At 37.8% G+C, this 14,530-nt stretch overlaps 1 protein-coding gene across 5 annotated transcripts in view; it reads right to left on the bottom strand.

The window, feature by feature from the left end:
* tbxa2r (thromboxane A2 receptor) overlaps window positions 1-7,537 on the bottom strand; it is an 11,263-nt gene extending 3,726 nt beyond the window's left edge. Inside the window, exons 1-2 of one of the 5 annotated variants that reach the window (XM_040032748.1) lie at window positions 7,183-7,516; window positions 2,022-2,849 (exon numbers count right to left, since the gene is read on the bottom strand). In XM_040032748.1, coding sequence (XP_039888682.1) covers window positions 2,022-2,810 — 789 coding nt within the window. In that variant the 5' untranslated portion in view covers window positions 2,811-2,849; window positions 7,183-7,516. The other 4 variants (XM_040032739.1, XM_040032757.1, XM_040032766.1 and 1 more) reach the window with 4 other exon arrangements.
* Between the last annotated feature and the right edge of the window lie 6,993 nt (window positions 7,538-14,530).

Here is a 14,530-nt window from a genome sequence, read left to right on the forward strand (position 1 = left end):
TTCAAAGATTTTAAAAGAAGCGCTGGTAACAAAAAACTAGATAGTTAAGGTCATGGCGCGGTGCTTTCAAACATATGAAAACCATTTCCCACACAACAGCAGGTGGACACAGTAAAAGTAAGTGTGTCACCTTGCAGTATCTTGAAGATATTAATTTCCTATCACAACCTCATGATTAATGTTTAGTGAACAGTCAGGCTACTTTTGTTTTTTATATATATATTCTGAGTATTTCTTCGATCATGAAAAAATAGAAAATTTATTGTCAAGAAACACAAACCTAGCCTAAAAGAAGGTAAAAACAAGAGAGATCTTCTCCTTCTGTCTACAAGAGAAGGCAGTGAATTCTTCCATTGGTCTTATGATCACACAACACACACATAGACCAGACTGCAATTATGGAGTCCAACACACTGTTACACTGGTTGAAAAAGGGCCAGATGTTTCTGTGGAGGGCAGTGACTGTTGTACAAGACCAGAGTGCTCCATTTATCCTGCAACATCACATCAGTTCACTCTCTGGGTCATCAGATAAATTGTTTCTTTCATATGAGGATTAGATTTGAAAAAGCTGCTACAAATAAAACATTTCTTGACCAAAGACAGCTACTTTATAGAAAGTTAATATGAAGAGACAGGGGTGTACTAGTATTTGTTCAAGCACTTAATGTACACACAGTGTTATGTAACAACTCTTCCTATAACAGAAAGCTTACATAAATTAGTCAAAGAATCAGATGTTAGATTCATAAATAATTTGTCTGGCCCTTCAGTCTGATCTCCATTTCTGCTTGTCTGGAAATCTCCTTGGCTACATGTGCTTGACACTGAATTGCTCTACCTGAAAGTGTTATCTCTTTCTTTCCGGCTCTCTCTCTGACTCCCTCACCTCTTCTCTGGTGTTGTAGAATAAAACAGGAATTAGGTGACTGACTAGTCATTTCCAATGACATTGCTCGTTAATTATTATTTGTAGACTAATTGAATGTTATTGTCCAGTAAAATGCCAGAGTGCTATATAATTGAAAAAGATACAAAAAGTATTTTTTTTATTAACAGAACAATATAGTACCTTAAATAAAAATAGAAAATTACACCCCATTATATGAGGAATTACAGTGTACATTGTGAACAAGAAAACAGCAGCATTAATGTGACTTTAATTATCATCAGTTATATTTTTTACATAGTTTGCTGTTCCAGAACATGAGGTTTACTAACTATTAATGTTATAGACTGGAAAAATGATATAATTCTTCATGCTGTTTGAATAGATAAACAAATAAATAAGAGAAGTGCTAAGTGCCTAGCTTTACATGTTTTTAACTCACCAATTTAAATTTTATCATGGCTAAAAAAAATGTATAATTTTGCATGTGACTGACAGCTGGGTGCTGACATAGGTAGCTGTAGTGGGTAGCTGTGTGCTAGGCTTCACCTCAACTGAACTGAGATACGGAACTGGATCTCTCACCTGTTTCTAAGAAGTAAGAAAGTTTAAAATAATAATAATATTTTTTTTAAAAATAATTCTTAGTAATCAGTTTAATAACAGAAAATGTCCTTGTTTTCCCTGTTTTCAAAATAGTTTTTGTTTATTTACGCAATATGAAACAAATTCAGTTTTTTTTTAAAATTATAGCATAAAATCCTTTGTGTTTTATACTAAAATTAAAAATCAAGATTAAAAACAAACAAAAAAATCAACAACAAACAATACAAAAAAAATATTTAGCCATTAATAATTTGTGTTCATGTAAGTTATTAGGCAATAAAGTAACTGGTGTGACACAAAAGATGAAAATTGGGGCTGTCTGTGTCATGACTTATTGCTTACTGTTATTTATGCTATTTAAGAGTGAAATTGCTAAATTCGGTTCTGTATTACTAGTGTATTACGCATTAGTTATATTAATTGTCATTTTTGCCTTTTTTTTGTCTATATACAACAACCTACCCAAAACCAACCAACTAACCAAAGAAACAAATAAACAAGCAACCAAACAAACAAACAAACTCACCAGGAGGGGGCACCAGCTGATAGAGGCAATAATCATGATCAAGATAAGTTGCACCATCATCTCGACTTCATGGTCTCGGCTCCGCTGTGTCCTGTCCTGTCCGCAGCACACCTTGATAAGCGTCACCACACTCACTGTGTTCAGCAAAAATGACACAACGATCGAAGTCAACCCCACGAAGGAGAAGAGCAGGGAGAAGACCATATCACTTCCTTTCGAACTGATGTTGAAAAAACACCAAGAACCAGGAGCCTGTATGTGGTAGCTCCCGATGCCTATTAAGGGCAGCAAAGCAATACAGCCAGCAGCCAACCATACCATCACCACCATGTAGACTGTCCGGCTCTTGCTCATGTTGGTGGAGCGTGCAAATGGACGGTTAATGCCACAGAAGCGCTCCATGGCCATTGTGGCACTAAGCAGCAGTGGGCACAGTCCATAGAAGACCATAGACATACCCATGAAGTTGCAGAAGTGGCAGTTAGGATCTACTTGGCGCCAATTAAAACGTGTAAAATGGAAGGAGACCACAATGGAACCTGTGACCAAAAGACCCATAAAGTCAGTAATTACAAGACCGGCCAGGAAGATTAAGAAGAAAGACCGTGACCGATTCTGCATTCGTCGGAAAGATTTGACAAGAACAATGAAGGCAATGAGATTTGAGGTGATTCCCAAAGTGCTGAAGATGGTTGAGAAGTATGCTGAGCTGATGGGACGTGTGTAATTGAACGGAGGGCTTTTGAGGGAGTAACACTGTGGAGTGTTGTTGGCATCTGAGGTATTCATCGTGGCTAGCTGGTGCACACTCGTTGACTTGAGGTGACTCTGAGATGGAAAGACAATACTAGTTAGAAGAGTACAAACAAAAAAATCAATCAATCAATCAATCAAACAAACAAACAAACAGAAAGTTAAAAAATTACATAAAAAATATAATAAATTCATCCAAGCACCAAAATAATAGTAATTGGACAGCCACACAATACCCATTGCAGGGACACAACAATTATTACCAGAAGGATTTTATTTTTTTGACTACTACATACATACATTTTGTGTCATTGTGTATTGCATGGTTAGCTTAGTTGTACCACCAGACAGTCAAATCCTATTGTTCTCGCATGCTGTGGCAGCACTACAACCTCATAGCACCAAGAGTTTGGCTTAAAATCCCTGAGTTTTCTAAGGAGTTTATATAGTGTGAGAAAGAACTGTCTCTGTATATTTTTATGAGTTTTTGCTGGTTGGGTCGACTCTTACAGTATAAACAAACTGAGCAAAGGTGACATAATCTGTCAGAAGAGGTGGGCCGATGTTGTTGCACTTCAGATGTGGTGACGTCCAAGATAAAAAATGTGTTTACTCTAACACAGTTCTAAATGGCACATTCCCAACTCTTTATTTACATCGAGCATACTGCAACACATCATATTTCTAATCAGAGCACCTTTAATGGCTGAAGCCTATCTTATCATGCAAAAAAGCAAAACACATTGAGGTGTCACAGTAGTTCTACAGTCAGTGGTTTAAAAAACCAATTCTGGTTAACGATCATTTCTTTGTTTTTATAATTTTTCATCATTTCATTGGTTGTTATGACATCAGTGTTGTATTGCTACAACAGAGGCTGAAAATGCAATGAACAGTTCTATGGACGATTAAACACATAGCAAAGAAAGCTGACAGTGCGTCTGAATTATTAAAAACCCTTTATCTGGAGGTAAAATCATTGTTGCCAGATATCAGGGGATCCAATATTTTTAGTGTCGACAAGATTGATTGCCTAAACTATGAAAATAAACCTTTAGAATGCAAAGTAACAGCTCAGACGCAGATGTACACAGCACCCACACAAACGCATGCAGACAGTGACAGTATGGGGCAGAGATGGAATGAGTGACAGAGAGACCGAAATAGACAGAGTGGGAGAGCTGGCATATCCTGCCAGGAAGTTCAGTTTGGTGGCACTAAAAGGAAATAAACATAGAATCAGACATAATCAGCTCTTGGTATTCTTTCCCCAGTAAAAAAAGAGAAGTCTGAGGATGGTAATATGGAAACAAATATCCATAGCTTTCATTAATTTAAATATTTGTTTCACAGCACATCACCAAGATACTGATTTCATCCTGTGTTAACTAAAGAAATAAACAGCAACTGTAGGTTATTGCTTTAAGAAACAAATTTATATACAAAAACCTATACAGTATGATCTAAGAGAAAGACTTCAATGAGAAACATATGCCTGTACTATACTCTATAAAATTATGCCTGTTCAGTAATGTGTTGTTACCTTACTTAAAAACACCCCCAAAATTGGGAAGTTGTAAAATGTAAATAAAAACAGAATCCAAAGATTTGCAAATCTAGTATACCAATATTTTATAGCAAATAGCAAATCTAAAACATACCAAATATTTAAACTGAGAACATTTAAAACTTTAGGGAAAAATATGAGCTGATTTTGAATCTAATGGCAGCAACATGTCTCAAAAGAAGTTGGGATGGGAAGAACAAAAAGTCGGAAAAGTAAGTGGACCTAAAAAAAGAACAGCCAGAGGAATGTTTTGCAGCTAATTTTAAGGTTACTGGCAACAGATCAGTAACACGAATGGCTATAACAAAAAAACACATTTTAGAGAGGCAGAGGTTCACCAATCTGCAAAAAAAGAGAAGACAAAAGAAAAGAAGCAAGTATGGAGCAACTTCAGAATATTGTTGCTCAACATAATATTGCAAAGACTTTTTTTTTGTCATGTCATGTTGCCATGTTGCATGTCCACAAATGCAGGTTAAAGCTCTGTCGTGCAAAAAAGAACCCATGTGTGAAGACGATAGAGAAATGTTCAAGGGTCAAAGGTAATTTAAAATGTACTAAACTGTTCTGTTGTCAGATTATTTGAAATTTGAAATTCTTTTTTGTAAACATGGCCAGCGATTTCTTCGGACTTAAGAAGAAAGAGTAGTTCAAAAGCCTGGGGGTGAATTAGTGCCCATGAACTGACAGATTACTGATCTGGAAAGGCACCTTCAGCAATGAAAGACTTTTATTCACTTCACATCAGAAGAGTCTGGGTGCTTAAATTGGCCTCCTGTAGCCCAGATCTCTCACCAACTGAAATCATTTGGAGCATCAAGACAGAAAAAATGCTCAAGTAGTCCCAAGATTATTGAGCAGCCACAATAATACATCAGACAAGAATGAGATAACATTCCTCTCCCAAAAGTCCAGCACCCGGTCCCCTCAGTTTTCAGATGTTTATGGACTGTTCTTAAAAGAATGCCAAACAGTGGTAAACATGGCCCAGTCCCATCTTCTTGGAGGTGCGTTGCTGCCATCAAAATCAAAATGAGCCAGTACTTTTCTAAGAACTTGTAGATTTTCTCAGTTCAAGTCTTTGATGTGTTTTATATGTTCTATATTTTGCTTAGTTGCATTTGTACTTTGGATTGTCTTTGGCACTATTTACAAAACACATCAGTGAATCCAGTAAAATTTTCTATCACCATCAGAATTTTGTTTGTTTCACTATTTCACTGTTTGGTGTTATACTTGTGCAGTAGCTTTTAAGAAGACGCATCATGGGAGGAGGATATACAGAAATGCAACAGAAAAAGACAAATAAAGACAATAAAGGACAAAACGGAGAATTATACAGGTTTTTAAAAGTGAAAAGCTTCTGATGCTGTTATTAATATGTACTGACACTAAACTGCAGCAGAATAAAACTAAAAGCTGTCTCAGACAGTTGTGTATTATTGGCAGCAGCAAATGATCATTGTCTTGACACTTCTAATTTCAATGACTAGAAATTGTGCAAACTAAAATCTGACTGCTGGATTTCCCCCCATAGGGAATTTTCTTCCACTTGTCCATTCATTTTCCTGTAGTCTATTGATTTGTTTCTACATTTGAAATCATAACAATGCAGAGTGGAATGCACAGAACATTTAACAGGCAGGAAGACAACTTTAGTGACTTGAAGAATTAGGCTAAGTGCTTCTGTATTGAAGTGAAACAATAAAACAATCCAAATTGTCTAAACTTTGGCCAAGTGGGCATAGACGACCTGTATTGTTTCACACGCCAACTGGGCACAGACTGGTAGCTCGTTAGGAATGAAAACAACTGAACCACTAAAACACCAAACAGGTGTCTGTTTTTAGCCTGCTTTCATGCAGTAATCTTGTAAAGCATCAAATTTATCCTTCAAACTAGTTTAGAAGAACTTAATGCCTAGTGCTGAAAATGCCACTGCCTAAAAGGAGATCATGAAATCAGGTTCGGTACACCAATTATTTGCTCAATCATCAAAAACAACTCAGATGAATATTTTGATGTTGCTTTGATGTTTGTGCGAGTGGTGGAAACCATTATAAATCAGCCATGAAACTAAGATATGAGCCCTTTTCCTTTACTACATCAGAATTTTATAATATTCGTTTAATCTCGTTAATAGAGTGGATACATATTAAGAACTGTAGAACCCAAAAAACTGTGGCAACATGTTTTTGCCACAGAAAACTGAAGATACAGAAACTGAGACAAGTCATTGCACAGTTTACAAAAGGTAATGAAATCCTTCACGTCCTTAGGAAGTGCTATATGATGAACCTGCTCTCGTATGATCTAGAAAACCTTTTTAAAGAACAATTAGCCAAAAGTGCCTGTTAGAATCCAAGATCAATATGTCATACTAAATACTGTTCCACTATGGCAGTAAAAATGCTTTACCAATGGGCCTAATGGAAAACCACAGAAATGCATTCATGAGTTTTGCACTTATCCTGAAATGTTGAGAATGGTGAATGCATGCAAAACAATATTAACTCACAAGGTTTTGCTGGTTTAAAAGAAGATGAATAAGAATCATTAATTAACTGTCCTTATGATATACCATAACATACAATACAAATGATAAAAGTATATAACAAAAATCTCTAGACCTGTGTAGTTTGCGCATATGCAGTAATATAAGAAAAAAAAGCTTAGCACTTACAAATCACTGAGTATTAAAGAAGACTTCACAGAATTGTTTTCAAGGATCATTTGTCTTGCAGTTGTAAAGTTTTTACTTCTCCATTGTTAACATCTCTCTTAAAAGATCAAAAATTATGCAAATTATAACGACTAGAAGACATGGGATAGATACCTTACATCACAAGTTCAGCTTGATGACAAAAAGACCTTTAGTAGCAACCCTGGCTCATCTTTACTCCCTTCCCCCAGCTGTGTCCTCTCCTCTACTCTTCCTACTCTGATACTCATCTCCCCCTCGTCCAGTCTTGCTTCCTTTTGCACAGTACACTCCTCTCAGGAAGTCAGAGGAGGGGAGGGCTTTAGGAAGGCACTCTTTCTTTTTCCATGCAGCAGAAGAGCATAGAAAGAAAAAGTAGGACTGTAAAAATGTTTGCTTTTATAGGCTGACAAGTGATCTAAAAAGGTTAACAAGCAAAAAGTAAATGAAAAAAACACGACCCCAAAACACATGGACGGCAATCAGGTTGTTTTAATAAGGACAAAGTTGTCTCTCGAGCATTTTATCTCATGTTTTGGAAAACAGGCTGGAGGACAGATGTTTTGAACGCAAATAGATACCGCAAGGCCGTTAACATTCATTTTAAGACTCTGTTTACAGTCACAAAAATATGTTTTAATTATAAAGCTCTATGATAAAATGAAAACAAGAACCGAATTAGAAACAATGTTCAATTTCTATACTTGTCACTTGTGAATACCACCAGAAATTATTTTGCTGGATGTGAAGCGACACGAACGTAAAGGATTGCAGAGAGAAAAGTACTAGAATCTCAAATCATTATCCTTTATCTGCATCCAGGAAGCCGTGGCAAAGCACGAGTGGCAGACACAAAAGAAGAACAAAGGTCCAATGTAGTTATAATACTTTGTGGGTAGCAACATTTTTACAAGCGGTAAAATCAAATCAAAACGACAACTGTGTGGCATTGTTTGTAAATATCTCACTTTCTGCCCGTCATTGGCAAAAACCTGGGCCAGCCGCATGTCCAAAAGTCTGTTTTATGGGTCGTAACACATCAGACTCTTCTGTTAATGTAGTTAAAGTTATAGATTTTAAAGCCTAAAGATATCAGTCTGTGTGTAACCTATATAGCATTCGTGCATTGGAAAGGAATGACAAAAACATCTCTGAAAGGATCGTGGGAGTAAAAGCAAGCTTTCCAAAGTTATGATACAAAATTATGTCAGATGCTTGCATTTAATGCAGACACATGCAGGAAAGCATGCAAATAAATACTTGAATATAATCTTGTAGAAAAGCATAAACACTCCAAAGTGATGGAAGGTCCCGGGCCACCGAGTTCTCCCTTGCAGGACTATTGTTTACATGACTGGCCTTGTTTTAAATCTCAATGGCAAGCTGTCTCGTGTGCTTCCAATAGACTCCCTCCTTATTTGTACACCCTGTCTAAACCAGAAACAGAACCAGAGGTGTGATGCTAAAACATCTGGAACGTTCTACTTTATATAGTAACTTTTTAAACTTCTTTTAGATAAACAACGTGACTTTCTGACATGACAGTGCATGTTTCTGCCGGAAAAAGAACGTTTTTACAGACGTCTATGCAAAGTGTACGAAAACTATGTACACTTTATCACTCAGTAGCTTGTATGCAGCACTTTAAACACGTTGAGCATGTTGATCTGCTGCTGTGCCCTATTGCAATGATCAATGATGTTTAAGCTGTAGGACAGTTGGCCTCACATTTCACACCAGAAATATAAACAGGAGTCCATGGTGAATTACTGCAAGGTGCCCCACCAACATCATTCCCCATCCACCAGTCTGCTTGAAAGTTGGTGTGAGGTGTTTGTGCCGATATGCTGTGTTTGATTTTCACCATGATGCTGTGCATTTCAGTTAATTTTAGTTAATCTGTCTGTTAAGGGTTGTGCCACATTTTGTTTAACTGCTGCACCTGTACAGTATGTCTCATCTCATTCCCTCAGGTCAACAGACCAGATGCTTTTACTCATTCCTAGGTGACAAAGCTTTCGCACTTGTGGCTCCAAAACTGTGGAATCGTTTGCCATCGCTCCTTCACTTGCTGTTTTGAGATCTCGTTTAAAAACCACACTTTTACTCCCCAGCCTTCGACCCAGCGTGCAAACTGTGAGTTTAAGTGATTCTTTATTCTTTAACTTCTACAGCTCTTTGACCCTTTGGCCTGTGTTCGTCTCGTATGTTTTGGAGATTCCGTATTGGAATTTCAGGAGCAAGACCACGCGTCCAAACACACTTCTTCCGGTTGTCATTGACATAGGTTCCCCTAATTTTGCAAGGTGTTCATTCTCGTTTACGTGCCCCACCCTCCTTCCTTGTTTCCAATTCTTTAACTTCTTCATTTCTATTTAGTGCATAGGGATCTGCCAGGCCCCTTCGAGGCCTTCCCCAAATCGCAACTCAATTCATGTCAAAGCATTACTTTTACCAACTGAAACGCTGTCACAAATGAGGACGTGGGCCCATTGTATGGCACTTTAGTGATCCCTGTTGATGTTGTTTTTAACCCTTTAAGACCTAACATAGAACCAAGTCCGCCAGAGCTTGTATTGTTGTAGTGCCATTTTTGGGAGCATTTCAAGTTGCTCTACATCAATACAACCATTATAGCCCAAATTCTAATAATATGTATGCATTAGGTGCATAGTAATTACATAAATTGCAAAAAAGTGCAATAAACTACAAAGAAATTGAAAATCGTTTTTGTTTTTTAAGCATATATTTCTAGTTAGAGAAATTTAAGAGGCTTATCACTTAAAACCGTAAATACAAAAAAGTTGCACAAAATAGTTTTCCCACCACAGGAAATTTATTTTGTGTGTTCATAGTTTTGTTTTTTTGAAATACACCAATTTTTATATACTGCAGGAAAAACGAAAATAAATATTATAATGCAAATTTGCAAAAAAAACAAAACAGCATATGCATCAAAATAAACTATTTCCAGCAGTGCAATTTGACTTCTAAGCATCCCAGAAACGATACAGAAAGTCGTCTAAGGAGCTTGGAAAGAAAAGCGTCTGGACTTCTTTGAGTTGCTTGAAGATGTTTCACCTCTCATCCGAGAACCTTCTTCAGTTCTAAGGTCAAATGGTGGAGAGTCCCAGATTTAAACCCAGTGGGAGTTTCCCCCCAAAGAGGGACAAATGACCCCCTGATGATCCTCTACCTAATCACATGAGCCAAGGTGTGAAAGTGGGTGTGGGTCACAATCAGCCAGGGTTTCGGGTGAGCTCATTGTGAAATCTGGCCCCACCCCATCATGCGATTTCCTGAGGTCAGATGGCCCAGGATGTGAGTGGGCGTTAAGGCATCTGGGGAGGGAACTCAAAACTGGATTATAGATGGCAGACAGTTGGTGTCGTAAACCACCGCCTCTGTTCAAAGATGGTCGCTCACAGTGGACGTAAATGGCTTTCTTTCACAGGTAATGGCGGACATGGGATAGTTCGCGCTGATGTCTATTCCGACTAGGAAGTGTTACGAACAGCTGATCGGATCGGCAAAGCGTGTTTCTGGAATATTATGTTTCTGTTGCTGCAAATGGTTTATATGCAATTTTTGCTAAGCTATATGTGGAAGGAAACCGTGACCTAGGACAAAGCTGATGGCATAAGATGTAAGTACAACTCCTCCGGTTTCATATGCAAAAAAAATTATTGCGCTAGCTTACGTGGTTGCAGTTCCACCGGGATTTAAAAATAGTTACGCAAAACGGAGCGTGCCTGCTCCGATCGGCTTTAAAGGGTTCAAATTGCTTTACAAATACAGTGCTATGGTATGGGATTATAGCCAAACATCTGCATTATATTCTTGTATTTCTTGGAGTGATAATTGATGATAAGCTGAGTTGGAAGTCTCATATAAACCATGTGAAAACAAAAATGTCAAAAACCATTGCTATTCTCTATAAAACAAAGCATGTCCTGAACAAAAAATCATTATACACACTTTATTGTACTCTGTTGCTTCCATATATGACTTACTGTCTGGAGATATGGGGTAATGCATATAAAACGAACACTCTTCCTATTTTCAAGTTACAAAAAAGAGCTATAAGAATTATAAACCAATCAAACTATATAGAACCAACTAACATTTTGTTTATTAATCTGAATACCCTGAAATTTTATGATTTAGTTGAATATAAAATGGCACAGATAATGTATAAAGCACAAAATAACTTGCTTTGCCCCAGTACTCAGAAGCTGTTCAAAGTCAGAGACAGTCAATATGACTTAAGGGGAACAGATTTCTCTAAAAAAAACAAGATAAGGACAAATATAAAGCAGAGATGTGTTTCTGTTAGAGGAGTTAACCTGTGGAATAATTATGACAGTGATTTAAAAAGGTGTAGTTCATTTTCCTTGTTTAAAAATATGTTTAAAAATAGAGTATTAGAAAAATATATAAATCAAGAATGAAAAGAGCAAACCCCCCCCCCAAAAAAAATCACTGAGATATTTGAATGCAATCAATAAAAAAATCAAAAAATCAAATCATATACAAAGGACATCAACTATTGTGTTTGTTCAGATGCAGATTTGCAAAAATAAGTCATGCCACCATGTTTCTTTTGGAGAGAATAGGCTTCCTCTATTAAATGCTGCGACCAGACTATTATTAATTAACACATTCTAGTGAGCGAGCATACATCACTCCTGTTGTATATGTTTTACACTGGCTCTCAGTAGTTTTTAGGATTCAATTTAAAATTGCTGCATTAACATATGGAGTACTAAATGACCAGACTCCATGTTACATGTCTCAGCTCCTTACAAAGTATGCACTGCTTGCTGTCTTCCTTCATAGCAGTCAAATTAAAGACCAGAGGGCACAGAGCCTTTCAGTCTGTGGATCAGCATTTTGACCGTCTGTGAAAAGCGCTTCATAAATAAATAAATAAACTTTACTTACAGCTATTCCAAGCAAGATAAACTTTTTCAGTCTTTTTTTTTTTTAATTATACAATTAAGAACAAGAACTACCTTCCTGTTGCACTGACATCCGTCATCATGAAGTGCCTGGAGCAGCTGGTCAAAGGTCACATCTGCTCCTCCCTCCCTGACACACTGGACCCTCTTCAGTTTGCCTATCGGACAAATAGAGCCACAGAGGATGCCATCGCCCTCGCAACGCACACCACCCTCACTCACCTGGAGAAAGGGAATACATATGCAAGGATGCTCTTCATCGACTACAGCTCGGCATTTAACACCATCATCCCCTCAAAACTTGCCACGAAGCTCGTCGACCTTGGGCTGGAAACACCAATCTGCAGATGGATTCTAAACTTCCTCACAAACAGGCCCCATCCACATCAACGGTGTCAAGGTCGAAAGGGTCGGTATCTTCAAGTTCCTTGGAGTCAACATCACAGAGGACTTCTCCTGGACCCTTCACACAGACACTGCTATCAGGAAAGCTCACCAGCGGCTTTATTTCCTGAGGAGGCTCAGGAAGTTTGGCATGAACGCCAACATCACCTCAAATTTTTACAGGTGTGCAATTGAGAGCTTGCTGACAAGCTGCATCACAGTTTGGTACGGAAGCTGCTCTGCCAGCAGCCGTAAATCACTACAGAGGGTGGTGAAGGCAGCAGAGCGCATCACTGGCACGAGGCTTCCTGCCATTCAGGACATTTATTTCCAGCGATGCCTCCGTAAAGCACACAGCATCATCAAGGACCACAGCCACCCAGCACATCAGCTGTTCTCCTTGTTACCATCTGGCAGACGTTACAGGAGTCTGTCTGCTCGGACTACAAGACTCAAAAACAGTTTTTACCACCAAGCCATACGACACCTCAACCACAACACTTAAACACACACAACACAGTCCACAGGACGCACTCAGAAGCTACCCTGCAGCTTCACAAGTACTCTGTTTAATCTGCACTGGTCACTCCACTTTATTGTCATTGATATTTATATTTAAAAGTGCAATACTGTAATTTTCTGCTGCTCATTCCTGTGCAATATCCCATCTGCCCTCCCGTCATATTTCTTTTCAAGATTTTCTTATTTAATCACTAGTGTACATATATTTATATTTATAGATACATATATATTTAGTCATCTTTTCTCTTTTACCACGTCTCTCTAATATTTTGCTCCTTACTATTTTTCTTTTTTTTATTACTTTATTATATTTTATTATATTTTCTTCTACTGTATCATGCTGCTGAGTGACTGCTGCTCGTCAAACACATTTCATTGCAATGTTGACCCTGTGCTAACTTGCATATGACAAATAAAACTGAAAACTGATTTAACATGCTAACAGAGGCCCTCTGAGCATTGCACAATCTGACAATCTGATTCTGGGAGTGGACTGCTGGGATGTCCACTTTTTGGCATTGAATTAACACATGTGACTGATTCTGAATACTTGCTGGTCATCAATTAGAACATTTGATTAGGACATTTATTCAACTAACTCCTTGCAGGTATGGTTTATAATTGGTCAGCCTCCAAATAAAGCAATGCTACAGCAACCAGACAGTAAACATAAAGTGTTTCTTTTTAAGCTAATTGAAACTAAATTGCCAACAAACAGTTAGTCCTGAAGAACATCCTTTATCACACTTGAAACTTTGGCATTCTGCTGAAGGGTTCAGACAATAAGCTACTACCTTTGTCAGTCTCAGTTTAAGCCAGCAATCACTCACCAAGCGACATGAGCAAAGTAATCTGGGGAGTTGCCTGAACTTCCCCAAGTATTACACTGTCCTGACCAGAGTCCTTGCTGTCAAGTGAAATAAGCTGCTTGGTGATGCTATGCCTAATGGGCTATACCATTGGTGAGAAAAATGGGAACATTTTTACAAACTCAGTAGGCTAAGTAATAAATCTCCTAGCTAAAGTGTAGAAAGATGCAAGAAACTGGAAACTAGGGAGCAATGACTAGTGGAAGAAAATATTAAATACTCGCTGGGAACAAACTGTACGCTGCCTGTTCTAGTCTGCTTCCTCTTTCATGAAACGTTTTTTATTACCTATACATTAAAACACTGATGTGCAAATTTTGCTTTTAATGCTTTTGTGTAATGTTTTATAGGTCTATATGTTTTTGATTCTGTCCACAGCAAATTCCTTACACACCAACTTTTTAAAGCGATCCTGATCAGCTATACTGCAGCACATTTTGTAACTACACTGGATGACAGCGTTGGTTTTATTTATTCAACCATTATTTTGGCATATAGTGCATAATCAGTTTGCCTCTCCTATTTGCTGTTCTTGTCCCTTCAACTCAGTACAAATACACTACATTTCAATAAAGTCGTATTTGTACAGACTTCTTGCTTTGTTATTCTCAGAACAAACATACTCCCTCAGTCCACAGTATCATCATGCTGACTTCATCGCTCGCTCGTTTGTGCTGTTGTGCAACGTAGCATTTTCAAATGGTAAACAGTTGCAATGCAAGTTATTTGGTTAAACAATCGCACGAATACAC

Source organism: Simochromis diagramma, unplaced genomic scaffold (genome assembly GCF_900408965.1).
Source record: "Simochromis diagramma unplaced genomic scaffold, fSimDia1.1 OVJJ01000334.1, whole genome shotgun sequence".
In the NCBI taxonomy this organism is placed as follows: domain Eukaryota; kingdom Metazoa; phylum Chordata; class Actinopteri; order Cichliformes; family Cichlidae; genus Simochromis; species Simochromis diagramma.